Genomic DNA, 26,372 nt, shown 5'->3' with positions numbered 1-26,372 from the left:
TGTGAGAAATACATAAGCCTATATGCATTCACTTTCGTGCGACATATATAGAATGTCTAATAAGAAACACAAACAAAAAGTATGCACTTCTTAGAGAAGTTGTCCCCAAAATCACAGCTCGTCTCCTACAAGATCTTTTTGTTTACAGTCTAAATTTGCAAATGATTAAAAAAAAAACAAGCCTTAGAGAACAGAGTTGTTCCAGTGTGTTGGAGCAGCATTGTTGGTTGTAATTCACACACTTGATGGGCAGACCAGTGGTCGAGGATGTTACCACAGGCATCCTCTAGAGCAGCAGCCTATTTGGTTTTCATTGATGCCTCCAAAGATTCAATAAAAGATAAAGCAGCGCTTGCTTACTTTCTTCTATACTCTTGCTGTCGGGTAATATTCACTCATGATGGCATGTTTATGCTGTAAAGCAGAAGTTGACCCTCAGTTTAAGGAATTCATCTTTTACTTTTTGTGTGTGAGGGGGCACTTTTGAACTAGAGTTGAGTGATTTGGACAATATAAAGACAAGAGAAGTTGTCATCACAAATTTGACTTTATTGTTTATACTGTTGCATTTCTTTTCTGGTAATGTATTTGGTTGTTTTAGGTTGTTGTGGACAATGTTGCAAATCAATGGGAAATGGGAAAATGCTTTATGACTATATTGGATATGTAGCCCAGCTGCCAGCATGGCTTTGTGACCCCTGAGCGTAGGATATCTCAATGACTGTTTAATGGATTGTCATACGTCAACAGTTTTTAATTGATGTTAAATAATATCCACTAATATGCATCAGAGCATACTGATTTTATTTACAATTGTATATATTGTAATAGAAGATGTAGTACATTTGAACCTTTAAGCATACACTCAGTCATAACCACTGGTATTCTCTTTTTAATTAATATGTTAATATACATTTGAGTTATTGTTGTCCTCTTTAATGTCTGTTAAAGTAGCAGTATTGTTTCCTTTTTATTTCCTTTTTTTGTCATTTAACATTGTTATCTCCATAAGCATAAGGCTTTGAAACTAAAATGATTTCCCACTGCACAGTCACAGCTTAATTACAAACTCACTGCTTCTCCATGGATATCTGTGGTACAGTCATTCAGTAGCTCGTGAACGAGTGCGTGACCCATTGTCGTCTCAGTAGTTGTTCGTAACTCTGAAATACAAAGTACGCCTGCATTATGAAATGATCATAACAGCATGTCATACCCCCAGAAGATGTTCTGCGTCTTTCATGTCAGATCTGGTAGCTTCTCTGTTGTGAGGAATTGGTCGGCTGCATAATTTAAAATATCTTTATTGGTCTCCTGATACTGGAGCTCACTTCAAGCAGCTCGGACTACTCACGAGGGCTCCTGAGCAAATGAGAAGGCAATAATATCGGGTGATTACATTAGAGGGTGTCATTAGATTTTAATTTACCCGATAATATGTCAATGATAAATGAATAATTTCCTGTTGAGATCTCACAAACTAGAATTTTATGGTGCAAAATATATTTATTAAGCTCCCATTTATACACTCTCAGTACATCATTAGAGCATATTAGGTGAGCCAGGTGTATCTCTCTCTCTCTCTCTCTCTCTCTCTCTCTCTCTCTCTCTCTGTCGTGTCTCGATGTCTCATTAGCGGTGTGCTCTTGGGTTATTGATCCCTGGGAGAGGTTAATTACATTATCAAAGATTGAGTTGTATCTTTCGATATAGTAAACACAGGAAATGAGGATCTGAGGCTTATTATGTTTACTGTTTTCAGTAATGTACTTGCTGGAGCCTCTGTCTGAACCCTGAGGATAATTTCTCTGAAAGTATTAATCGATAAGTGTACAGGCAGTAAGAGTAGCTCATTGTATCTCATTGTCTGACCATTTTCACAGAAGGAATAGCTTTTGCCTTCTAACTTCTATTTTGTTTCCATTATAATGAACAGTTATCTTTGTTATCAACTAATGATACGATTATTTTTTTCTATGTGCTATGCCCATCACAATTTCTAAGAATGCACCAAATAAGCTCCTTCTTTCCTAAAGGATGCATACTATACCATGTCTTTTTTTTTTTGTATCACTTTCTTATGCTGCATTATAATATGAGATTTCTATGAGTTTTTATGGTATATGTGGCAGCGGGGTGTGGCTAGGCTCAGCTGCAGAGTGGGTGGAGCGGGGGGGTGGTTCAGGGAACAGTGTCATGATGTGTAAATGAGCCTCACCTGGGATCAATTATATTCTGTGTTCCATATAAGATCAGGAGTAGCTGGAGAGGGGAAAAGAGCGGGTAGCGGAGGCCCGGATCGGTCGCTACCAGAAGCGTGACAAATAAATAAAAACGGTTACTGCCCTCACAATTGTGTGTGTGTTGCCTCTTTGGTGCCTGCCCGAGACTCGAACCTGTTACAGTATATTATACAGTGACATTATTATTACTTTTTATGGCAATAAAAAGTAATAAACGTGTCCAAATATGAAACGTATGTCTATTTGGACACATGGTAGAATCCTACATGTGGAATATTTTTCATGACATTTGCAAAGTTTGTTATTGCATACCATACTATGACTTTGTTATAGTCATTTTTTATAACATGTATATGGCAAACTATACTTTTATTATTTTTATGGCATACTATAATATGTTTTTTTATGACATGTTTATGACTTATTACAATGACTTTTATTTTCATATTTGTACGATTCTTTCCGGCAGACACACTATGACTTTTTTAATAACATTTAATTACTTTTTTATACTATACTATAACTTCTTATGACTGTTTTATGGAATTACATAATGATATTTTAAACATTGTCACGGAATGCTATATTTTGACATTTTTATAACTTTTTATTATACATACTATTCTATGAATTTTCATATTGTATGACTTTTTAAGCCATACTAAAGAAAGAGAGATGTGTTACATACGTGTCCCTTCTCCTGAATAAATAGTAATATTACTTTGGTAATCCCCTGACTTTTTCATCCAGCGCCATCATTCGAGTAAATATTACAACTGCTTAACACCAGCATGTTTCTATTGTCATAATATTGCTTGGTAAGTATCTGAAATGATATATTGATTATCAAAATTGGTGCTGATACATTTTCTTTTGCTCAACTGAGTCATTTGAATCATCCATTCAGCACTACTTTATGGTATTAAAAAGTGACGTCACAGTCGTAACCCAACCTCCTCTGAACTACAAAAGCAGTCACCTGGAAAGTGACCCGACTTAGCTGGTCATGTCTGTGCGGACATGAACGAGTAAGTAAACCCAGGCAGCGGCATGCTGGCATGCAGTATGAGCATCACGGTGGATTAGTCAGCCACGCAGCGCCTCCTGTTGTTTTACTGGACTGAGATTTCTGTCGTCTTCGCTGTTCTGTTGTTCAGCTGTCAGACCAAAGTGCAAATTCTATCAGCAGGGGCTTATTCAATTCAGTTCTCCCTTGCCTGGAACCCGTGGACCAAGAAAACGAAGTGATTCCCCTCCTTTCACCGTGTTCACACACCATCTAATTAGAGCTGGAAAGAGATGTTAGCATATAAGAGGACAACAGACAAACAGCAGTGTGACAGGTTATAGAATTGAGTTCGAGGAAGAAAGAGACAAAAAGGGAGGAAAATAGGGGGCACTTGAATCTCATCATACTTGCTTGTATAGTATGTTTTTGCTGTATTATTCTGAAATGATTGTATATAATTTATATATCATATATACTTGATATGTTACATCAGTGTATACACTTTTATTTTTATTTAAAATTCTTATCTTGTAAATATGTTATGCGTTATTTGTTATGTTATTTCTTTACAATAATTAAAAGTCTGCAAATGCATCCAATTTTAGTATAACTCTATTGATATTATCCCTAAAACATCTTGAATGCATCGGGCTATAATTTGTACATGTTATACATTCTGTAATGAAGTACAACTTGTTGTTGTTGTTGTTGTTGTTGTTGTTGTTGCTGAACAACATCTTTGTGTCTGTTTTAATGCATGAAGATGTCAAATCCACATTGACCTACTGTCAGTAAATCAGCAAATGAGTCCATTCTTTTAACGGCAATACATTGATAAGGTGTATGTACTGTCATATAATACATAGTTCAAGTTTCAAATGTGTGACATGACTCAAAGGTGTTGTTGTGAAGGAAAGGGAAAACACATTGGTGTTGGAGAGCGTGGTAACGCAAAGGTTGATTTATAGGGTTGATTTATTCATGGGATGAAGTGTTTTACGCACTTCATCTGAATCGTAGCTCCAGCTTAATTTGTGTGATCTGCACTACAACATCAAACAGATTTCCACCAACATCCTGTCGCCTGGGAGTGCAATCTGTATCAACAGCCCTCTGCTGAATGAAGGTTCAATTCAGTGAGCACAGATTTCTGATGCTTGCTCAGTGTTGTCCCATTGCAGATGTACTGGGCAGAACCACTGCAGCCTGTGCTCATGGTTTACTGGTAAAAGAGACAAAATAACATGCACTGCTCCTTGCTGACACAAACGCCATGCGGGTCTGCTACCGCTCAGTGAATTATGAAAACTAATTGCCCCTAATTAAGAAGCCTTGATTAAGGTGCAGCTCCTGATTTAAGAGGAAGCCAGCAGTGATGATCCCTGTCTCAGTTTCTCTCCATTCTAATTGTTCATTTTAGTATTCATTCCCTCTTCAATTGTTCCAGTCAAAAGGCCTCATGCATAAATGCAAGACATTTGTGCAAAATGGCTACCCAATGACTTTAAATAAATCAGATGCAATAGCTGTTGCTGTAGGCTACTAAAGTCCTCAATATTGATTCTTCAAGAAAAATGTTTGAAAATCGAACCTGTCACAATTTAGATTGGCAAGATGATAGCCTTATGTTCTTTGGGGATTGGAATTTTGTAATCTGTATTTATTTATTTAATGTCCAATTAAAACTCAGCATAGCCGCCATTATGAATCATATGAGACGACTCAACTGATGCGTGTATTTGTTTCAGCGGCGAGTCCACACAGTAGTTCACAAATGGACAAAGCCTGCTTCCAGTTATGTAATCTGCCTCATGACAGTGAAAAATGCTTTTAATTTCTCACGCAATGACGACTATTCTTTAGATCCCCATTTAAACTTGAAATAGTGTTAAGCCAGAAGCATATCCGACACAACTTTCCATTTCCTCAAATACTCCATGAAGTATTCAAGTCGGATCATTCTGGAGTGGCCTGTTATGAAAATGCTATAATTAGATTCCTTTGCTTGAGAGGCTTGCAGGGTGTTTGTTGATCATTGTTTTTTCATGAGGCGCACAGTGCTATGAATCTTATCCTTTCAGACTAACCTTTTTCTATTCGCAGACATGCAGGGCCCTCAAGATATTCATAAACATGAAAATATTAACTTCCCAATGTCCATAAATCATTTGAGGGGTGTTTTTTTATTTTTTTATGTCAAGCAGGGTTAAAACTGCTGAACATCTACTGCTATTTCTATGCAACATGTTAGTCTCCTCGGCCAGTCTTATCAATGGTGTCTTTATTGACCTTTTAATGTTGTTATCCTTTACAAAGAGAGGTGTTTATATCATGGAGGAAAAGCCAATCTTTCAATGAAAAGAAATGGAGTGTCGGCGCCCTCTGGCCCTCTAACAATGTAATTTATGTCTTAAAATGTACAATACTGCATATTATTACCATGTGTTTTTATTGTCTTTATGTCTGTGCAAGCAAGGTAAATTCAACAAATTGTGTACGTCTAACTACAACAAGTTGTTTTGTTCTCTCATTTCCTCTCATTTTCCTCTCAAGGGTGGAGGGGGGGAACCAGAGTTCCAGTGAGTATACGATTCAATTAAAACCTTTAAAGTCGCTCTAATCCAGCCCAAGAGTGAATCATCTTACGTCAGTATAATTGTGCTCTGGGATTGGTAGCAGATGTGCACTGTGGCTTTAATCTGAAGAATAAAACACTTGAACTGTCCCGTTACCTGGAAACATCGGGCTTTATGGCTTTATACGTTTAGATCGGTGCATATTTGAGCGCTTCTAAAGCTTGAGATGAAACGTGCCGGGTTCAGCGTGTTTTAAAAAAAAACATGTGCCCACAGCAGAAAGATAATTATTCAACGCAAAAGGCGGGGCGAAGAACATTTTCACAAGCATTAAAAACACAAAAGGCATAACCACATGTTGTGATGACAGTTTATGAAAAGGACCAAACACGTTTACCATTTAAAAAAAAAAAAGAAATTATTTATAATATGATACAAGGATATTTTGTGCAAGAGGTTGTTGGGGCTGTGAAACCTGTACATTATGAACAAAGCACTTAAAATTCAAGAGCAACCTGAAAGCAGAGCACGGCTACTAGGCCATGATTGTGTCAAACGGCTAACTGTCCAGATACTAGCTGTATTATACAAACGGTTTCCACCAGTATACAATAACTGTATAGGAGATTACATATTTATATAAAGTGCAGAACAAACACACACTTAAAGCAAAGACCTGAAGTGCTTTGTGACTGAGTATGAATCCACCACCACATGCTGAAAGCCCTCTCATCGTATGGCCAGGTGGTGGTTGAGCAAACATCTAAAAACTTGGCAGGGCAGCTGTTGGCAATCGTTCACCTGCAGATTATATACTGTATTACAAAATGTATGAAAGGGTTACCACTCTGTGCAATATATTGAATCTTACAAATAGAAATAATGTGAACAGTTGTGGAAAAAGTTAGCTAAAATTCCCCTTGTTTACAATTATAAACCGACACATGTCGTTTTCTGCTCCATCGACGGAGGCATAGCACCACATGCTCTCGCCTTGAATATGAAATCACCTGAAATAAATGAGGAGGTTCGTTCTTATTTCAGGGGAATAAGATGTCTTTGACATTAAAGATATAAGAAAATATATGCACTGTTAGTGACTAGATTACATGATTTGTTTATAGTTCATAATTCTTGTTTGTCTCTAATGTTTCGAGGTTACAAAAAGCAATGAATTAGCATCACAGTCGAGTCCAGAATACAGGAGAGCAAAGAGGCATCATGCGGTCCATCAGACTCTGTCCAGCACCTCTTCATGTCAAAGCAACCGACAGCTGGGGTTTCTGGGAGATTATCTAGGTCTGCTGGGAACCCTGTTGAAGGATGACATAAGCTGTTGGTCTACAGGAGGGTGGACACATGATTGACACCAAAGACTGGTAAAATATCATTTAACATGCAATGTCAGCGTACAAGTGGATGTAATACAAGAAGAGCTACTGGGTGTTATTGTACAGTGACTTTGGTCCTTACGGAGTTGGTTCTTTTACGCTTCCAGCAGTCTGGATTGAGTCGTTTCTGCTCCTCGGCCAGAGCCTTGGCCTCCATGGTGTACAGGCTCCTCTCCTCATTCTTCATCTTCTTCCACTTGTCACCCAGGATGACACTTATGGCTCTGAGTGCAAGATGAAAGACAAAGGATTAAGGACTTTCCCGTATCAGAATATTGATAGTATGTCATAAAAATTCACAAAAAGAATGTCATACTATAGTATTCAATAAAATGCAATATTAAAAAGTCATACAAATGTCATTGCTTGAATACAGGAGAGCAAAAGAGGCATCAAGCGGTCCGTCAGACTCTGTCCAGCACCTCTTCATGTCAAAGCAACTACCTTTATTCCAGTGCCATCAAAATTTCAAAAGAAATCCCAAAGTATAGTATTAAATAAAATGTCATGTTAAAAAGTCATACAATTCTTACTAGTATGTCAAGCATAATGTCAAAACAAATTATAGTATAACAATTATTTTGCTTAGAATAATGATCTACTAAAGTGTTTGGTTCTTTTCATAAACTGTCATCACAACATAAGTATACCATTAAATAAAATGTCAGTGTGTTGTAAAAATGTAATTGAAAGTCTGTATATTTTGTTGTGGAAAAATTCCTAAAGAAAATCATGTTATAGTATGCCATCAAAATGTCAAAAGAAATCCCAAAGTATAATATTAAATAAAATGTCACGTTAAAAAGTAGCATGCTATACAAATTAAGATAAATTGTAATAGGAAAAGTAATTAAAAGTCAAAGTATATATAATATGCCATAAATGAGTATTACAAATGTCATAGAATTTGAAGGCCTAAAAGAAATGCCATAGTATCTTATGAAATATAGCCTGGTGTATGCTCGAACAATTTCTTTAAAAAAAAAATTAAATGCTGTTGCCAAAGTGTCCTTCCATGCATGTTCATGTGTGTACGCCGGGACAAGGACACAAGTGGCCGGAGCGCTCATCTTTGGCTCCTTCCATGAAGAGCCAAGATGGCGCCGGCTCAGCGGCATTCTCAACTTTCAAGATGCCACGTGAGCAATGTAGCGATGTTCTGATAGTTTGGTTCTGCTGGAGATTGTCGGGGTGGACTGTCTATTTTGTTAATCTTGTTTCCTCCTGTGTACCATCACGGAGGTTAGTGATTGTATTTTGATTTCTTTATTTGCTTTCAGACTAGATCTGTTGGTGAGTACGTTGAGTAGCCCGTGTTCATCCGGGACTGTTTGCTCAATCAGTGAACTGTCTCTGTGTCCGACGGGGACTTGGAAAGGACCGGGGATTGTTTTATGTTGTGCAATGGTCAAGCCAAAGTCGGGGCATAAAAATGCTATAAAAATATCAAAAAGAAAGTTATGGTATAGAATGACATAAAAAGTCTCCCATGAAACTTGTAAAAAAAAAAAAATGAATGAAAGGTAATTGTGTAGTATGTTGTGACAAATGTAATAGAAAGTCATAAAATAGTGGGCCATGAAAGAAAATCATAAAAAAATGTATAGTATAGTATGTTGGTGTGTCGTGAAAAATTAATTAAAAATGTCATAGTGTAGCATCATCAAATTGACAAAAAAAGTGTCATCAGAAAAAAGTTATCGGTTTATGCGCTGGCCTCTTAAGGCAGGGTTGCCAACCTCAGGAGCTGAAACTGGGACCTGTGGCTTTAAATGATGAATTGACTTTATTTTGGTTATTTGGTCCAAGAAAATATAATTAAACTGAGGCGAAGCTGAACAATACTTCTACGCAAGAGGGATTTCATTTGAAAGATAAATAACACAAAATAAATAAATTATTTGTTGCTAGATTTATTTGTTGCTAGATTTAGCAACAGAGGTATTTAATCTTGTGTGCACACCGGCTAGGAGATCAATGGCTGAATAAATCCAGGTCCAGTTCTCTTTTGGAGATGGATGCTTTGCTCTTGGACTATTCAAGTCTTAAGGAGGAGAAAGTATTATTCATTCGGTTTTGCTACCACATGTAACAAGAGCGACTGTGTGACGTTATCCTTACACTCGGGCTCTTATAGGTTCACAAGGCATTGTCTTTGCGTCGAACTACAAAGCTCCACATATGATGTTGTGGACTTTTAATCTGGAGCTCTGGCCTTGAGCGCTCTAGCCAGGTCGGCTAAGTAACATTTAATGCGAAGAGTGTCGTTTTTAAACAACACCATCTCTACCCTCATGCTGTAGCAGTAGATCTGCTTCATAAAGCTGACGCGTCACCACAAAATGAGCCTGTCTTGTAGATGTTACGGCCATATTGCACTTCTTCTCTACCAATTACGCTCTCGTTCATTCAGACAAGCGTCGGCTGTTTCTCTGTGACCTCCAGCCGGCTTCAGTGAACTCGAATGTCCCTTTCTGTCACAGAAACACTAACGCAGTGTGACGTCATTATTCTAGCGTGTGCCAGCGTGCTAATTTGTACGGTACGCATCCAGACTAAGGCGGAAGATTAATGTGACCGTACTTTAAGATGTGACACTGTAATATACCAAATGAATTAACCTAAATTAGATAATTATGCATGGCAAAACAGTATGATTGAGTGCCATTGAGTTGTGCATACCTGTTGTCCTTCCCAGGATACATATGCGTGTACTCCACTCTGTACTTCTTGGCGAAGAGCATGAAGGCATTCATTGGCCGCTTGCATTTTGTAGGCGTGGCAACACTGGCGGTCCCTGAGCTGAGGCTCCTGTTTGATTTGCCAGTAGAGGATTGTGGGGAGCTGGAGCGCTCGAGTTTATCACAGTCTGGACCGACGCTAGACAGGGAGGTCTTGCGCTGACGAGCCATGCTGCTGAGCACATACACTGCAGAGGAGTCTAGTGGGGTGAAGTCATAACTGCGAAAGGAAAGAAGGACCAGAGACACAGATTTTAATATCTTTTTTTTCTCTAATGTGTCGCATTTCATTTGCATTTTTTTTGTGCTGTTTGTAACAAAAAGTAATCTTGTTACTTTAAAATGACACTGCACCGGAAGGTAGACTTTTTCATTCTAATTTATCTTGTTGTATATTTTGTGAACTTGGAGATTCTAATGATGAGATATTTTTAAAATACTAAACTTTTTTTCTACATTTAAAGTAATATTAAGGAACAGCTATTTCATTTTTTTGTATGCAGTATAATTGTGTTATGCACATCAAATTAAAAAAGCATGTCTCTGTTAACTTTAGTCTTTGTACAAGATGTTGACTAGGGTGATTAGAATAGTGTACAAGAACATATGCTTAATATTATTAAACATATTTAAAAACTTGGGCTGCATCTTTGGAGCATATGTGTATGCTCAACAATGAAATTAAATTAATCTGATACATTGTTATATTAAAAAACACTTTGAGTCTCTTCACAAAGCCAGATGGTGTAGTTACAGGCGTGTACCTTCTGAAAGTGTCAAAGACGACAGAGTCATCACAGTTTATGGCTTCTGGGTGGCTCGGTGGCAGGCACACATTTCCCAACTGCATCTCGTAGCAAGGGATCCCATGGTGCACCACGGTAAGGCTCGGATAAAAGGAAGACCAACCTGAAAAACACAGATGGTAAATTACAGATTACAGTCATGAAGCTATATAAGAAATATATACATAATTTTAGCATTTTGGATTTGGTCAGTGGAAGCTTCTGTTGGCAAATCCCACTTTCCTTTTGCTTTTGTTTTTTTTAAGAGAGAACACGACCTGCAGTTGATATTTTGACCATATTTTGAACAGAATTAAACAAAGAAATGTTTTGCTTTACCTTTATTTTTGACAAAAAATGGGTGATCCAATCGGCATTCGGCTGTTAAAAAGCCGTCATCAGTTGAGCCAGGGTCAAAGGTCAGTTTAAGAACTGCCTGGCCAAAAGATACAGTCTCTTCGTGGCTCACCAACTTCAGACCCTCTGAACCGTATCTCTGTAAAGGAAGCAAAAGACCAATAAAGAGTCAAGTCTTTCCTCCAGCAAGATGAGGCTGTGGAATACACTACCAAAAACAACTTGGAGCCTGATTGCCTGAAAGCTTGGTTTCTAAGTCACTAAATGAGACCATCACCGTGAGTCACCAAGAATGTTACTCTGTATGTTTCATTCTTCCACTCAGTTACTCACTTTCTGTACCGCTTCTGTTAGCCTGGCTGCCACCTGGTGGCCATTACAAGCAATTGTTATGGCTACTGATATTACACTGAATCATGCACCCATTTATTCAGCAATGCAGCAACATTAAACATAACGTGTACACAGCAGGAAAGTATTCCAGAATATTGCAGCTTTGTATTAGATAATCTAAGAGGTACTAAATATTCTAGTGGTTGCCTACCTTAATAAGAGAGGAGGAGGACGGCATCATGGTTTCATCATCTGACTCATCATCAGAATCTCCAAGTTCATCAGCTTCCTGCCACTCCACATTAGGACCTCGATGGAAGCGCAGGCGAGTTCCTGAATATCAACACCACGGTGTGACATGATGAATAAGCAGATGTGTGTTGTTACCGAGAAGAATACGCTTGTATGCAATACTGCTGTTTGGACACCCGAGGTCAGAATTTCTTTTTGAATGTTTGTAACTCCTGCTCAGCCCGTTTGTAAAATGAGGATCCTTTCATAAAAGTGTGAACTAAAGATTAGTGTCAGCACCCATCAGTCTTGGTTGCAATTAAGCAGCCAATCAGAACTGTTTGGACCATTTTAATATAAGTCTATTCAAAATCTTTTACAGATAAATTTCTCCTTTTGTGTGTGTGTGTTTGTCAATTTATATTTGTGGATAATAAAATGCTGCATTTCACATTTTTGTTCCCACATTACTGATAGACATTTTACAGATTTAAGAAAACACGAATGACGTTTATATAGACTGCAGATTTTTTTTCAAGACCATGTTTTCTTTTCAGTAAATTCTTCAGAGGGCTCAGGTTTCACTTCAACGTGTGTGAGCGAGGTGCAAGTGTCTGCATGTGCACCGGTGGATACATACAGCATGTACATGAGTGTGTATGTATGCACCTTTAAGGAAGCAATACCAGGCTGTGGAGGGCCAGGAGTGAGACCAGGCCATGTCTTCGTCGTCAGAAAAAGATGAGGACATTGAGAAAACTCCAGACTCGGATTCACTGCTGGCCTGTTGAAAATAATAAATAAACATCTTACAATGACATCAGTTAAAAAATATTATTAAATAAATAATATAATTATTTCAGTATACAGAATGTACCAGTAATTAATCCCTGAGTCTCAAGGAATGTGTGATTCTTAGCTTTTCAAAAGGTTGAGGTTGTAATTGAAAGGTTACCCGGACACGCCTGCGCTCCCTGAGGTGGCCTCTGGACGGGGTGGGTGCGCTACTGGCTAATGGGGGACGGGCGTAAGAATGTAAACTATTACTGGTGCCAAAGATGTGGACTGGAGATGATCTGAAAAAAATGTAAATGTCATCAATATATTTCAAGGTAATTAATGGTCATTGCTGATACTTAATATTCTTTAATATAAGTATGATAAGTGATATTTAGCTGAATGTAATCCTCTTGTTCAGCACCAGCAGGGGTATTCCACAATACAAAGGTTAGTTAGCTAGGTTTAGTGTGAATTGATTTTGGGCAATATCCTGGTTGTAATGGTGTAAATATAATGAGTCATTCACTTCAATAACTGCAACATAAAAAAAACAGAATTCAGAAGATATTTCATGACAAGTTATGTAGCGATAGTGGCGAACCTGCCCTTCCTGCTTTGTGGAATAAACCCCCAGTGGTACAAGTGTGCCATATTCTTACTGGGGCTGTCAACTTCTCTTTAAATGTATATCCTTATATGAACTCATCGGACTTTGATTATTTTCATGTGAGTCCGTCTCGGTACAAACCTCTTATGTGGGGCGCTCTTCAGCAGGGAGCTCTGAGGACTGGTGGCAATGTTGGCCAGCTCCGTGAGCCAGTTGGTGCTCGGGGAGCAGCGGACCTCCTGGTGAGACACTCGTGCTCCAACCTGAAATAACCCTGGAGACCTCTGGTCCTCCTCCACCTCCTGCAGCTCTGGCATATCATCTGGAGAGAAGTCAACAGTAATATCCATAATTAGAATGTGGAAAAAGTTCAGTTTACTTAAATATATAATGTGATTGCTGGTGTATGATTTTACCAAAATCCATGTGGCACCCAGGTGAGGAAGGCAGGTCCTCGTTGCACTTGAGTAGATCAAAAGACTCGTCCATTTTCACAATGTTCTGCTATTTCCTTTTTCTTTCTTTTTTTAGACAGGCTTTATGTTTAATGACTCTGCTTCTGTTGCCGCATCAGCTGGTTTTATGCAAAACAAAAAGGGACAAAATTAGAAAACAATGAAAACAGATCCTTTGTAATTGCAGACATATGGTGGTATGCGTTTTGTAATGAGGTTTCATTAAGACATAATCAGCGGATCCGTGGATTAAACCTTTAATAATACTCGTAATTGGTCAAATTATTCTAACTGCGGGAAATAATAGAAAATACCCGGGATAGTATGCAATAATCTCAAGTCACGCTTGACATCAATAAGATGGAATAGGTAGACAGCCTAGAGGGAGTCCTTTGTCTCGGAATCCACAGTATACCTCTGTGACGAGTCATGTGACCCGCTGCATGGAGGCCTTGTTTATAAACTTTAAAAAGATTTGGCGCATGCGTACCAGAGCCCATTCATTCGACTGCGTAGCAAAAGTGAAGAAATAGCTGACATTCTTTTTGAAAAGTATCATACGGAGGCTCGAAAGTTGAAAATGACATTCTCATATATTGTATCCAGATATGAAAATACGTGTTTGAGGACATGCAACGTTTAAAAAAATAGAAATGAAGCTAATAACATCAAATCAATCAGTTTACAAGGAATAACGAGATCATCTTAAATGGTTATTAGCGTTTAGCGTTCTGACAACCCACCAATCGCTGCATGCGTTGATGAATCGACGTGTTGACTTCGTCAACGCGGATGTATACCGACCACAAACCGTTAATACACGTTTCAAAAGTGCCATCGTGCCCAAAAGACAGTTTTACATAGCGGGCCTAACAGTTACACTCATCTAAAGTAGCAGCAGCGTCAAGGTCTGAAACCCAGAGGCGCTCGGGTTCAACACTGTAAACAAAAGAATGTCAACAAGTTGAGGCATGACGCAACCTCTCTGCCCTCCGTTGGAAATGAATGACACGGGAGGCCCTATTTCTTCACGCCATCTCACAGCACCTTCGAGCAAATGAAAGACGTGATTCGGTGCACAGAGCTGCGGTCGGACGGGCTCGTTATCACCAAAACAACAAGCGTCACGACGAGAGAAAAAAACCCATTGTCGAGCACACTGGCGTTGGACTTCGCTTAAAACGCGTGACAACCCCGTTAAAGCCCCACGCTAGCACCACGTAACACGACGCTTAAGTTAAATATGTGTTAGAACCTTTTGTTTAATCGAGAGAAAAAACCCGAAGTCAACTCTTCTCACTTACCAAACCTGTCGCCATCAAGAAACTCTCTGGCATTCACTCGAGGGGTGGGGATGAATGTTTCCCAGAGAAAGCCTCCTATTGGTGGAGGACAACGTCGATAATGAGAATACGAGCATTCCATTTGTCGAGAGCGTGGAGGAAAATATTGAAGGCGGGGCCTAGTTTGTTGATCATCGTGCGATTGGATAAAAGTACATGCCTGTTACCACCCAGTAACAGCTGATTGGCAATAACAGGAACAATACATTGTTATTTTTTATCTGCAATGTTGCCACTACAGCAAGAACGTACAGTTACACTCACGTCACGTTGCTTCCTAGATAATGCATGGATTATTTGTCTTTTCCTTTGTCAATACATCTTGAGTTTAACTCTTTACTACAACATCTTGTGAATGAACGAAAAACTGTATGAATCAGGAATGAATGAATGGGGAATGAGTGAATGGAAAGTGTGCTATTCCATTATTGTCACAAATAGTAACGTGACACACGAATATAAAAAATGTTCTTTATTGACATGAAAAGTGAAACATACAGTACTTTCATCCAGTATTATGGGTTTGCCTTCAAAAAAATACCAGCACTACCTGCACAAGGGGTGGGATAAATTAAGAGTGTTTAAATGTTAAACCAGCTATACCAGTGTAAGCTGCAGTAAACCACAGACGAAATACAGAAGACTTCAATTATTAATCTTAAAAAGATAGAGAAGAGATACAGAGAAGACACACTTTAGATTCCTGTTCAGAGGAAACATCAGAATATGTGTATTCAAACAGTATACGTTGTTGGCAGAGGTAGACAGCAAAAATGGGTGTCATAATCATAATGTATGTTTCACTGACACAAAAACAATTTGACTTGAATTTTACATTAAAACACAGGAAAATCAATAGTTTCAAGACACCGCCTATAATGACTACAGTCTAATGGGGCAACTTATTCAATTAAAGCTGGGCCTATATAATAACAGTAAATACTCAGTTTCAAATTGTACAGCAATGTGTGGTATAATCATACAAAACTATCAGCTATCTCTCTGAAGTTTGTTTTTTTGCAAAAGCATAGTATTAGGCTAACAGCCACACACACACTTACCAATGATATACAGTGTATGAACATTCGTTCAAGGGATTACATCTTATAATAAACAGAAATGCATTTTGTAAAAATGTTAAAGTACTGCCAAGTCTACATTCTGTTGTGATCAATATCTGAAATATGTTATCAAATCAACTTTTACAAATTGTTAATTATTTTCGTGTTGGGGCACCTTTGTACCCATATTGCCAATGTTAGTGCTCTTGCCAAAATGACAAGAGATTGTGACATATTGGCTCACGATTATCAAGTAAGAAATGAGCTTTGGCATCTGATTTTAACAAACAATGTTTAGAAATTTACAAACGATATTATACTGTAGGTGTAACTAACACTGTGGAGAAAAGGTGAGCGTTAACAAAAGTGTTCAATATACAAACAATTAATGCATCGGACATTGACAAGTAAAATGTACGCTTACAATTTTAAGGTGAGAGTCGTGAGAAATCTAATTCAAACCAGCTTGAAGCAGCTCTGCTTGGGCTTACTTTACTTTCAAATATGCTCAAATGAACCTATAATCTCATATGGGATAGTCTGTTTGTATTTAATCGGACACACAAATGTTATAGTGGATATTCACATTTTTAAGAAAAATCAGTTTAAGTGATTATGGGGACAAACATCCATACAAGCCTCATTTCTTTTTCTTACATCCACCGATTCATGGTCCATTGGAGCTGTCTCATGCACTTTGTTGCTCAATCTCAGTGCTACTCCCAAACAGGGTCACCAGCTGCTCCTCGTAGTTAGCTATGTTTCTCTTCATGATGTCCATGCAAGGGCCCAGCAATCTCTCAAAGGCTTGGACGTCCATGGCTGACCAAAAAAATGAATAAAAAAGACAACATCATATAGGGAGAATTCAAGAGAAAACTGTAAAATAGTAAGTGCTGTACTGAAATGTTTATGTGTCAGATGTAATGTATGAATGATCATCAAAATGCACAAAATATACCTAAGCATTTGACGCTTCCCACAGCATATGCTGATGCAGCTCTGGGCTTGTTTGTGACAAGCGCCAGCTCCCCAAAATACTGGCCCCTCGTGCATGTGGCGATATCCACTTCCTCATCCTCCTGGTCTTTTTTCGTCTGGAAACAAAGAAATGTACATTATGACATACACACAAGCAACATTTTATTTTTTGTTTTTCTACACTTAAACAATTGAAGGTAGACGGGGCAAACATACCCTGCTTCTTTTCATGGTGATTCTAACTTGGCCAGACTCAACAATGTAGAAGCAATCTGCTAAATCACCCTGTAAATCAAGGCACACAGAGCGTTTAGAAATGCTCCATCGCAGCAGAAAATGAAATGATCGATTCAAGAACAGATCATGAAGAGATTCATCACCTGAGCAATAATCTGCTGTGAATCGCTGTAGATCTTGGTGGTTATTACGTCCACTACCTTCATTCTCTCTGAGAGCTGTGGATGAAAGGATGCTTGGTTAACGGTGGTTTCATATGCACACTGCACTTTCTTCACACTGGAGGACAAAGCTAATCTTACCTCTAAGGATGTGAGCAGTGGTAGCGTTTCCATGAATGCCTCATACAGCCTCCTTTTCTTGGCATTGTTCTTCACTATAATCCTCCTGAATGTCAGACGATCCTGAAACACGGATTCAAAGAACAGGAAAACCTTCAGGTTCACGTGTAAAGGCCTTCCTGTGTTGAGGAATTGTTGTACATCAAATGCCTCTCTCCTTCCTCTTCCTGTTAGATGATATTAAGTTGTGTTGACTCCTAATACACACGATGGAGAAAGTCTGTTGTCATGTTGTGCTCTCTTGCCCGGCCCTCTTTAATTAAAAAGGCAAGATGTCTGGGTAGTAATCCTCATGTACGTTGTCCCTGCAATTCTCTTTCACCGAACAATAACTCATAGGAAACAACATATTGTAATTCAAGCGACAGCAAGCATGTGCTCATGTCCCTGTGCTGCTCTCAGTAATAAAAAACGCAATAATAATCACAGCTGTACGTTATGTCAGCAGGATGATATAGTTTAGACTCAAATAGTGGCCAGCAATATGTTAGATGGCAACATGCAGTGGTAGAGGATTACATTGTAGGACAGGGCGTCTCAACCTTTTGGACCATTTCTGATTGTTAAACGAGTTCCGAGGGATGTTATGCCTTTGTCAGCTGTAATGACCAAAATAAATATCCTGCTTATCCTCACTTATGCCATTATGAAACTAAATGTAATGTATTAAGGGTTATATTTCCTCAGCACACACCTTGGACATTTTACTGATCCAGGGTTGATTTCCTCAACAATACCCACAACAACCACCATTTGTTTTGTGTCACTGCATTCAAAGGAAGGGTAGCTTGCTCACAGTGGCGTTGTGATTGGGATGGTGATATTTAAATATGTCTGGTCATTGAATTAACACTTAGTGTAAATTATTTCTCAGGTGAATTCTTTGCATTTTGATGTGTATATAAAACAAAAACAAGTTGTACATTTAATCGCAACATTTGGCACTCCCTCTAGGTGGCGGTCTGGCTCAATGTTTGAGAAAAGCTGCTGTGGGAAACAAAGGCAGTGGACTACAGCGCCATCCAGTGGGGGAGGAAGCTCCCTACCAGATGATCAGACAAGGCTCTAACATAGTGGTAAAGTGGTTAGTAGAGTCAGTCCTAGGCCCTAGGACAGAGCCTACTGGAGCTTTAGTATATCCTCCCAGGCTGCCACAAAGTTAACTGCATACAACTTAAAGTTCAGCCCTAAATGAGACTAATTAAAACCGCTCAGTGGCATTTCAGGATCACTGTCTCTCCTCGACCTCGGTGGATTGTCGTCTGAGCCGGACAGGCTGCGTGCTCACCGAGTCAAACACGTACTACAAGTACGCAAGTGGCTCCAGCTGCAACTTGCCCGCGTCGCTCACAGATGCCATAACAAAGCTGTTACCCACAGTTTAAGGGCACGGCCCTGCATGGCTGAATCATTAATAAACAGGCTGCTTCACAGATCAAGTATAGCAACTGAATATTGATAATAGCGGTTCTGGACACAACTTAGTTAGTTTGATGTAATTATTATAATTGAAAAGAAAGTAGTACAGGGAATACAATTGCTTTCACCTTGACCATTGTGTTCTCCATGAGGGTGTGGACACTTTACACAATTGGATGATTTATAACATCTTAAGTACTACTAACTTAAGTACTAAGTTCATCTGAGGTGTATACTTGCTAAAACAGACAAAAGTATTTAGCCATGTTTGTCTGATCTGATTTGAATGGGACACGCACATTTTTATTTATAGGCCTGTGTTGTATTTTTTCATATTCAGTTCACACATTCATTAGCTTTAATCTATGCATTAATAAAACATAATAAATATAGATAAAACTATTCATATCCAGGGGCACAATTAGCGCTCTCTCGCTTTTTTGTGTTGCATTCGGTGTGTCTTATGTAGTATGTTATTTTCAGTCAGACATGATCTCACCTATAGTTCCAACACTTCCACAGTCAACCTGGATATTTACTGTAAATCCTGACGACTGACGCCACAGCTTGTTACGAAAACCGGAGCATGGAGCCAGCTGTGCTCTCGCATGAGGGTTTAATGGTTTACTCACTAGGCACCAAAGGGCTCCAGGCGAGGTGGCGATTATTGTTGCTGCCCTGGGGGTATTGTACATCAGCGCCAGTTCTCCAAAGCTGCCCCGGTTGTCATAGCAGCCCACCAGCTTGTCTGTGCCATCAACCTTCACGAAAATGTTAAACGTTCCACTGAATGAAAACACAAAGGAAAAACAGACTATCAGAGAAAATGTGTACACACGTCAGCAATAATGGTGTGTCCTGTTTTCAGCAGGAAGCATTTATTTTAAAGGCAGTATACTTAAGTTATATATGACAATCAATGATCTGATAAAAAAAAAAAAAAAAAAAGAAAAGATGAGTAAGCCATGTTGTGGAAGCCACATGAAAGATCACCTTTCAGTAACATAAAAGTTGTCCCCATCATCATCTTGATCAATGATGTGCTCCCCTTCAGTGCAGAACTTCTCAAACATTGCATCCAACACCTGAGACATCTCTTCCTGCGATGGTGTGAAATATCAATCAAATATGTGAATTTCAAGTTTGGAAACAATCATGCAGAATCCACACAGTGTGCCGTTTCAGCTACTTGAAAATAACCATATTTCCAAATCATGCACAGTGTACTGAGCTGTGGCAAAACGCTGCTGGCCACAGGCCATGCTCCCCTTTGTGTAATTTCAGAGATGGCAAAGCACGAACCAGAGGAGGACAGAGTGCTTATGGAATGATCCGCTCACCGGATCCAAATTCTTGAACAGAAGAATGTCCCAACATGCTTCCTGTAGCCTCCGTCTCTGCTCATCGGTTTTGGGGTGGGTGACCTGCGAATTGAAGCGCAGGTCTTACAATTAATGCAGAAATCTACTTCCATTGTTAAGACTGAATCTTAGGAAACCCGGTTTACCCATGGCTCTTTATCCTCATCATCTTCATCAGGATTGAATGCTTCAGCACACACTGCATGACAGAGATCAACAAACGCATGAGCTAGACACTCACTACCAGAGGAGAAGAAGAATTAAGCTTCATATTCAGCAGCAACACTTTCATCCTAGTGTGGTATATTCTCAGCTGCCTTAGAAGCTCGCTTCCAAAATACCGTGTCCCCCTCGAAAGAATGCCCTTTGACCTGTTGGAGGGGGGGTCTGTTCCTGTGCCCGGAGGGCATGTGTTAGAGGCCTTTGTGTGACCACAGGTGTTATGTCCAAATCTTGTTATATGATACTCCTTCCTGTGTCTGGAAGGTACGTGTTTAGATTGGGGGCCCCTGGGTGACGGTCTCCAGTTTTCGGCCTATATAACTTAGCTGCCTTGCATGATCCAGTCAGACCTTCCGATTGACTGTGAAGTCTCCGGGCTGACTAGTCGCTTGTTATGACCTGTGATTCCTGTAATAAACTCTATCATACAAGAAAGAACAATGTCCGCGGAAGATTCCTTCAAACATCATTCTTCAACATCACTGCCGCTTGAAAGATACGACACTAGTTCTAACAACAAAAGTTAAATCATGTGCAGCTCTGGGGGGATCCTGTTATAGTGGGTGCAAGAAATTGTAGTCATAAAGTTTTACTTGAATAAAACAACCTGCAAAAAATACTTTGTTTCAATTAACAATATGTCACAATATGACAACTTCCAAATCTAAGCTGAAGACCATACCTGTTTACCGTTACGTTAAATTAATTTTCTTTTAAATCTCATTTATCAATTTTGTTCCATTGTTTTTATTCTGTGTGCTTTGGTTTGCTTGCTCTTATTGTATGTGTCATCTGTTTATTGTGCAATCTGTAAAGCACTCTGGGTTACCTCTGTCTATTAAATGCACTATATAAATAAATGTGCCTCGCCTTGCCTTTGGTTTGATGTTTAGTCTGATATATATATATATATATATATATATATATATATATATGTTGAGAATGATTTCCCAAATGAAGTGATAAAAGGTAGAAAAGGTGTTACTGAATACTTTCACTTGCTCATCCATTCAGACTGTCAAACATGCAGATAAAGCAGTCCAATGTTATCATGTGAAGCCACAATGTTACTACTATCACTAGCAAGAGATTATTATTAATAGGAGCAGCACTGGCCCTCATCTCCCCACCCACGTCACTCACTGGCATTATTAACCAGGCTTGAGACAAGTGGTTTCACAAACTCTAATAAATCAACACTATTTTTATTTTAAGCGAAGGACAATGAGAAAAGACAGACGGAAATCTGTCATAGCTTCAGTATTCAAGTGTCAAAGAAGTTTGACATGTTTCCAGCATTAACATTGACCAGAGCTTTCCTCTTGGCAGAACAGACTTAAAACAGGATGACAACTCACCTGATGCTCTTCTGACGAATCTGTTTATTACCGGGGCTGCAGAAGCATAAAAGGTATAAATATCAACAGGTTAGAATTCATTATAACATAAATCTATCTCGCAGTGACCGAGTCATTACTGCAAAGGGTTATGTTACAGCCCTGTGTTCTACATGTGTAGTGGAGTACACCCAGTCCTGTGCTCATTAAGCAGCCCTATTCAGGCGGGTAAAACCTGATTAAAGACAGCTGCTTTGAAGTGCGCTTGAATCAAATTTCAATCAAATCCAAAAAATTCAAATGTAAAACACAAAGCTAAGCTCCAACATAATAGCCTGGGCATGAAATATACATCAGATAGGTGGTCTCCTCCATAAACAGCAGGCAATCCAGTGTTGTCCGAGGAGGCTCATTGGAATATCATTAAGGCACTGGAGGTGTGATGGGGCACAGTCTTGACCCACAAATACAACAACAGTTAGTTTTATTGACAGCATATGGTGTCCTTATGTCCTTATGTAACCATTGCAGACAGCCTCGCAAACCCCACCACCCATTTGGGGATGCTGTGTCAGAGCTCTGGGTTGCTATGCTACTTGCTGCACCGTATGGCACCACTGCACCGGCCACTCTGTTACATATGACCACAGCGAGGAACGCACAAATGAGTCGAGGGCGGAGGAAGTCACATTGTGCATCACATAGAGGAGGTTGAGGATCCTCCACCTATCCGCTGTGACACACACGCAGGGGGGGGGGGGGGGGGGGGGGGAGTAGGCCCAGTAGGCCCAGTAGGCCCATCAGACCTGCACCTGAAACTGAACATGTTCAAATGACCTATAGAGGTGCGGGGTCCGTCTAGAACACACGCGCGCGCACGCGCACACACACAAACACACACAGTCAGTCCTTTTGATCCTGCAGCTGCTGTGCCTCAGCGCTGTCCTCGTCACGTGTCTGCTCAGAGGAAGACCGAGACACCTTCATTAAGCGGCGGCGTCCGAGCCTCCGCGTTGCCCATATATGGTAAATGACCGAGCCGTGGTGGATGCAAGGTGGCGAGCATCACTGCGCTCAATGAGCGTCTCTTCCTCTCGCGCACACACACACACACACACACGCTCACACACACGCTCATTGTTCGAGACACATTAAGAACATAACGCTGGCCTCTTTCTCCTCCCGACACGCAGCGCACGTAGTGTTGCCTACCTATGAATTCCTCGTCATCGTCGTCGTCCTCCTCTCCGTTTTCCGAATCGATCTGCATGGCTTCGTCAATGAAATTGACCGCTTTTCCGGGTCTTGGTGCCGAATTTTGGTCATTGCCAAATGAGGCCTCTCTGGTCTCACTTTCCTTCAGCTGGGTGAAGTACTGTAATGCAAAGTCGAGCAAATCCCTGGGCTGGTTCCTCAACACTTCCACGGTAAAGCTCTGTAACAGCTCCGTCAGTCCTTCAGGAATTTCTATACTCATTCCTATTATCAGTCTATGAATGTGAACAAAACCGGTTTGCTGCGAATTTGAAATAATCCCCAAAAAAAGCCTAAATCCGCAGACGGGTGTAGTCGGTCCACCCAGTCAGCATCCACAGCGAAACCTCTATTTTTCTTGAATGAAAATGGCTCTGGATTTTTCGTCCAAGCATCTTCTTCTTCTGCTGCTTCTGGCTACAGGAAACCCACGCATGTGACCCAGGAATCCATGGCAACCACCTATCCAGGGATTGCGTATGAGCAGCAGCAACGGCGCAGAAACTGCAGTCAGTCGCAAAATACAAATGATGGGAAAGAGAAACCCTCGGGTGTATCAGTCAGATATCGATTTTCACTGAGAGATGAGATCTCGGATGTCCGTCCGTATTATGTCTCATGTCCAGTAGGATGTGGTGTGTGTCTATGGCCATTAAATCTGTGTTTATTATCACAGATAATGCCTCACTGAATGGATGAATATAGAATAAAGAATAATCTAAGAAAAACATAAACACTCTTGCGAAACGGTGCTATCGTAGATCAATAGGTATACAACAATCTGATGAATGAAATGGTCATATATAAGATAACGGTTTAAAAAAAAAATATAATAATATTTGCTTGATATAAAAAGGTGTCATCATAGATTCATAAATATGATCATTCATTTAGAATGAGAACCACTGTACTGTGCAGTGAAAATCAGTCTGGCATTTGTTCTGGTATATCTTCATTCCGAATTTACATTTATACACGAGTAGCCATAAGACAAAGGCTCATTGTAGAGGGACTGTCCCTTTAATAGCACCAGCAGTATAAGGCCCTGTTTCTTGTTCCAGAGGGAGATAAATTAATACATCTGATGCATATTCTAATGTCATGGGACCTTTGAGAACATTGTGACTCCTAGGCAAATATTGTGCTGCAAGAAAGCTCCAATTACAGCAAGGCAATTTCCTTTTATGTGAAAACCTATTACAATAAACCGGATTATGAATTAAAACATGACAGTCACCACACTTCATATGGAGAGTCTTTTACATTGAAACGCTGTGATGAGCGATGCGGTCATTTGGGTTTATGGAGAACACTTTTAGCCCTTCCTTTACACGTTCTCACAATAGAGCAACACTTGATTTCTGGAATTCATGTGCTGTATGTCAGACACATGAGGAGAGGAGAAGATTAAATAAAAATGTGTGTTGAGATTGATTTTTTTTTGTTATGACATAAAACCCCTCAAAACGAGTTTACACACACACACACACACACACACACACACACACACACACACACACACACACACACACCTGAAGCAGTTACTAAAAGTATGATGACACATTTGTAACACGGTCTGGTCTGGTACTTACAGACTGGGAACAAGGTCATTCAATATAACATTCAACAACTTACGGTGGGGAATTATTTACTGCATGGTGGTGATCACAGAATTGACAAATATTTAGCTTCAGAAGAAATAGTGGAGCGGATTGAGCCATATTTAAAAAGTGAAGAAAAAAAAAAATCACATGTGCCAAATTGTAGGGATTATCATTCTGTGTCGGAATTTGTAAAAGAGCAAAGTGCAAAAGGAGATAAAGAAATAATTATAGGTTAGCAGCAGGGATTTATTTGACTGAAGAAATCCACCAAAAGAGCACAGCGATTATCTGCATGGTCGCCATATGAGACCCTTCCCCCTGCTTTGGCCCATATTTGTCACTTTTTATTAAGAAAGCACAATATCTTCTCACTTAGGCCAACATATGGAAGCCTGTGGAGTGAGTGCTGCTGCTTAGCTGCTATAGCTCCCAAACCCATTCAAAACCTTTCATTTGGATGTGTGCAGTGCATCATGGTACCTGTAGTAAGAAGACATCAGACAGTGAGAGAACAAGCACCGTGCAGCAGCACTGTTCTCTGAACCGTATAACCTGAAGATTGTTGCTGTTGAATACTTAATAGTCCAATGCAGCTTGCAGCTATGAAATCTGAATAGTCAATATTGAGGTTGTCATTCTGAAAAATGCAATAAGGAAAAAATGAATAGTTGTGCATGTACAATCTACAGTATTTGATTAGTTGACAGACATGTTCATGGAGGTAATATGTATTTAGAGTGCACTAATATTCAGTTTATTAGGTTTAGCTGAAACAAATGCATGAAATAAAACAAATCCTACCCTCATGAAGGTTATTATGTTCCATTTCTGTTTGTATTTAGTCTATGAAGTTAGCCACAGGGAGCAATCCACACAAGATGGAGCTTCCAAAGTGGCAATGGTTAAATAAACACCCTTCTTAAACTCGTTTAACAAAGACCGATCATTTATAATGAATGTACAGTATGTGCTCGTTTCTTAACTCGTTTATGGCACAAATGCACTTGAGGCATCAGTCTGAACTATTTTTAACTGTGTGATACATTCAATTCCTGATGGAACAAATTCATTTTTTTTCCCCCTAATATGAAAGTGCAGATAAGACCTACTCACGTATGTCACATTGTGATAACATGACTAGATTGTGAGGTAAATGAATGAGGTGCGGCTGTCAAAAAAAAACAAGTAAAAACAAAGGTTTTCCTCAATTATACAGCAATAATGTTGCTGATGTGAAGAAACAGAAAGGTACTCTGAAAACACAGCATTTGGTCTAGAAACTGAAAAACTATGATAAAAATAAACTGAAAATGGAAGAAAATATTAGACATGCCTACCCTTCATGAATGGAGGAGTTATTGCAGAATTGTTGCATTAGTTGTACCTCATAAACTGGCAATGAGTGGAGCTACAGGTGGTTGTACCTGAACACTTATGAATCGTCTTCTTTCTTATGAACACACCAGAGTGCCATTCTTACTTCCAAGATGTGGATGACTGCCACCTACTGGGCATGGTGTTGCAATACATTGCTAGAATAAATAAAACATGATATTTTCCCTTTACATACATCAATTTTAATGAATCCTTCTGGTCAAATGAAGTCAAATCATATCACAGGAGTGAGCGGAGATCAGCTGAAACAAGCAATTCATACGGTTATTTGTGAAGTGGGCAACATTGTTATTCAGATGCCAGAGGTTT

General features: G+C 39.5%; 2 protein-coding genes across 3 annotated transcripts; both read right to left on the bottom strand.

Moving 5' to 3' along the window:
• Positions 1–6,184: 6,184 nt before the first annotated feature.
• hbp1 (HMG-box transcription factor 1) lies at positions 6,185–14,899 on the bottom strand. 2 transcript variants are annotated; one of them, XM_034535292.1, is made up of 11 exons: positions 14,813–14,899; positions 13,470–13,627; positions 13,195–13,375; positions 12,622–12,742; positions 12,336–12,450; positions 11,647–11,768; positions 11,085–11,241; positions 10,725–10,869; positions 9,902–10,180; positions 7,302–7,443; positions 6,185–7,141 (listed from the first exon to the last, which is right to left on the bottom strand). In XM_034535292.1, the coding sequence occupies exons 2-11, from the start codon at positions 13,540–13,542 to the stop codon at positions 7,124–7,126; spliced, it is 1,353 nt and encodes a 450-aa protein (XP_034391183.1). In that variant the 5' UTR covers positions 13,543–13,627; positions 14,813–14,899; the 3' UTR covers positions 6,185–7,123. The 2 variants fall into 2 exon arrangements, with proteins under 2 accessions (XP_034391183.1, XP_034391184.1); XM_034535293.1 differs by lacking the exon at positions 14,813–14,899 and adding an exon at positions 14,764–14,802.
• A 1,701-nt stretch (positions 14,900–16,600) lies between these two features.
• LOC117732414 (cAMP-dependent protein kinase type II-beta regulatory subunit) lies at positions 16,601–23,302 on the bottom strand. Its single transcript, XM_034535348.1, has 11 exons — positions 23,023–23,302; positions 21,832–21,867; positions 20,398–20,450; positions 20,231–20,314; positions 19,884–19,990; positions 19,523–19,676; positions 17,433–17,534; positions 17,274–17,348; positions 17,110–17,178; positions 16,874–17,009; positions 16,601–16,734 (listed from the first exon to the last, which is right to left on the bottom strand). Exons 1-11 carry the CDS (start codon positions 23,285–23,287, stop codon positions 16,601–16,603), a joined length of 1,215 nt encoding a protein of 404 aa, XP_034391239.1. The 5' UTR covers positions 23,288–23,302.
• Positions 23,303–26,372: the final 3,070 nt, after the last annotated feature.

The sequence above is a fragment of the Cyclopterus lumpus genome, chromosome 6, assembly GCF_009769545.1.
Source record: "Cyclopterus lumpus isolate fCycLum1 chromosome 6, fCycLum1.pri, whole genome shotgun sequence".
NCBI classification, from domain to species: domain Eukaryota; kingdom Metazoa; phylum Chordata; class Actinopteri; order Perciformes; family Cyclopteridae; genus Cyclopterus; species Cyclopterus lumpus.
Note: the sequence above shows the minus strand (reverse complement) of the source record. Positions and strands in the feature narration are given on the sequence as shown.

Excerpts from the sequence above, each read along its gene's own strand:
- hbp1 (XM_034535292.1), bottom strand. The coding sequence starts at position 13,542 with ATGGACGAGTCTTTTGATCTACTCAAGTGCAACGAGGACCTGCCTTCC. Across the intron at positions 11,242-11,646 it reads CCTCCTCCTCTCTTATTAAG|AGATACGGTTCAGAGGGTCT; the intron begins GTAGGCAACCAC and ends CTTCCTTTACAG. Across the intron at positions 7,444-9,901 it reads TATCCTGGGAAGGACAACAG|AGCCATAAGTGTCATCCTGG; the intron begins GTATGCACAACT and ends TCTTGCACTCAG.
- LOC117732414 (XM_034535348.1), bottom strand. The coding sequence starts at position 23,287 with ATGAGTATAGAAATTCCTGAAGGACTGACGGAGCTGTTACAGAGCTTT. Across the intron at positions 21,868-23,022 it reads CGATGACGAGGAATTCATAG|CCCCGGTAATAAACAGATTC; the intron begins GTAGGCAACACT and ends ATGCTTCTGCAG. Across the intron at positions 19,991-20,230 it reads TGTTCAAGAATTTGGATCCG|GAAGAGATGTCTCAGGTGTT; the intron begins GTGAGCGGATCA and ends ACACCATCGCAG.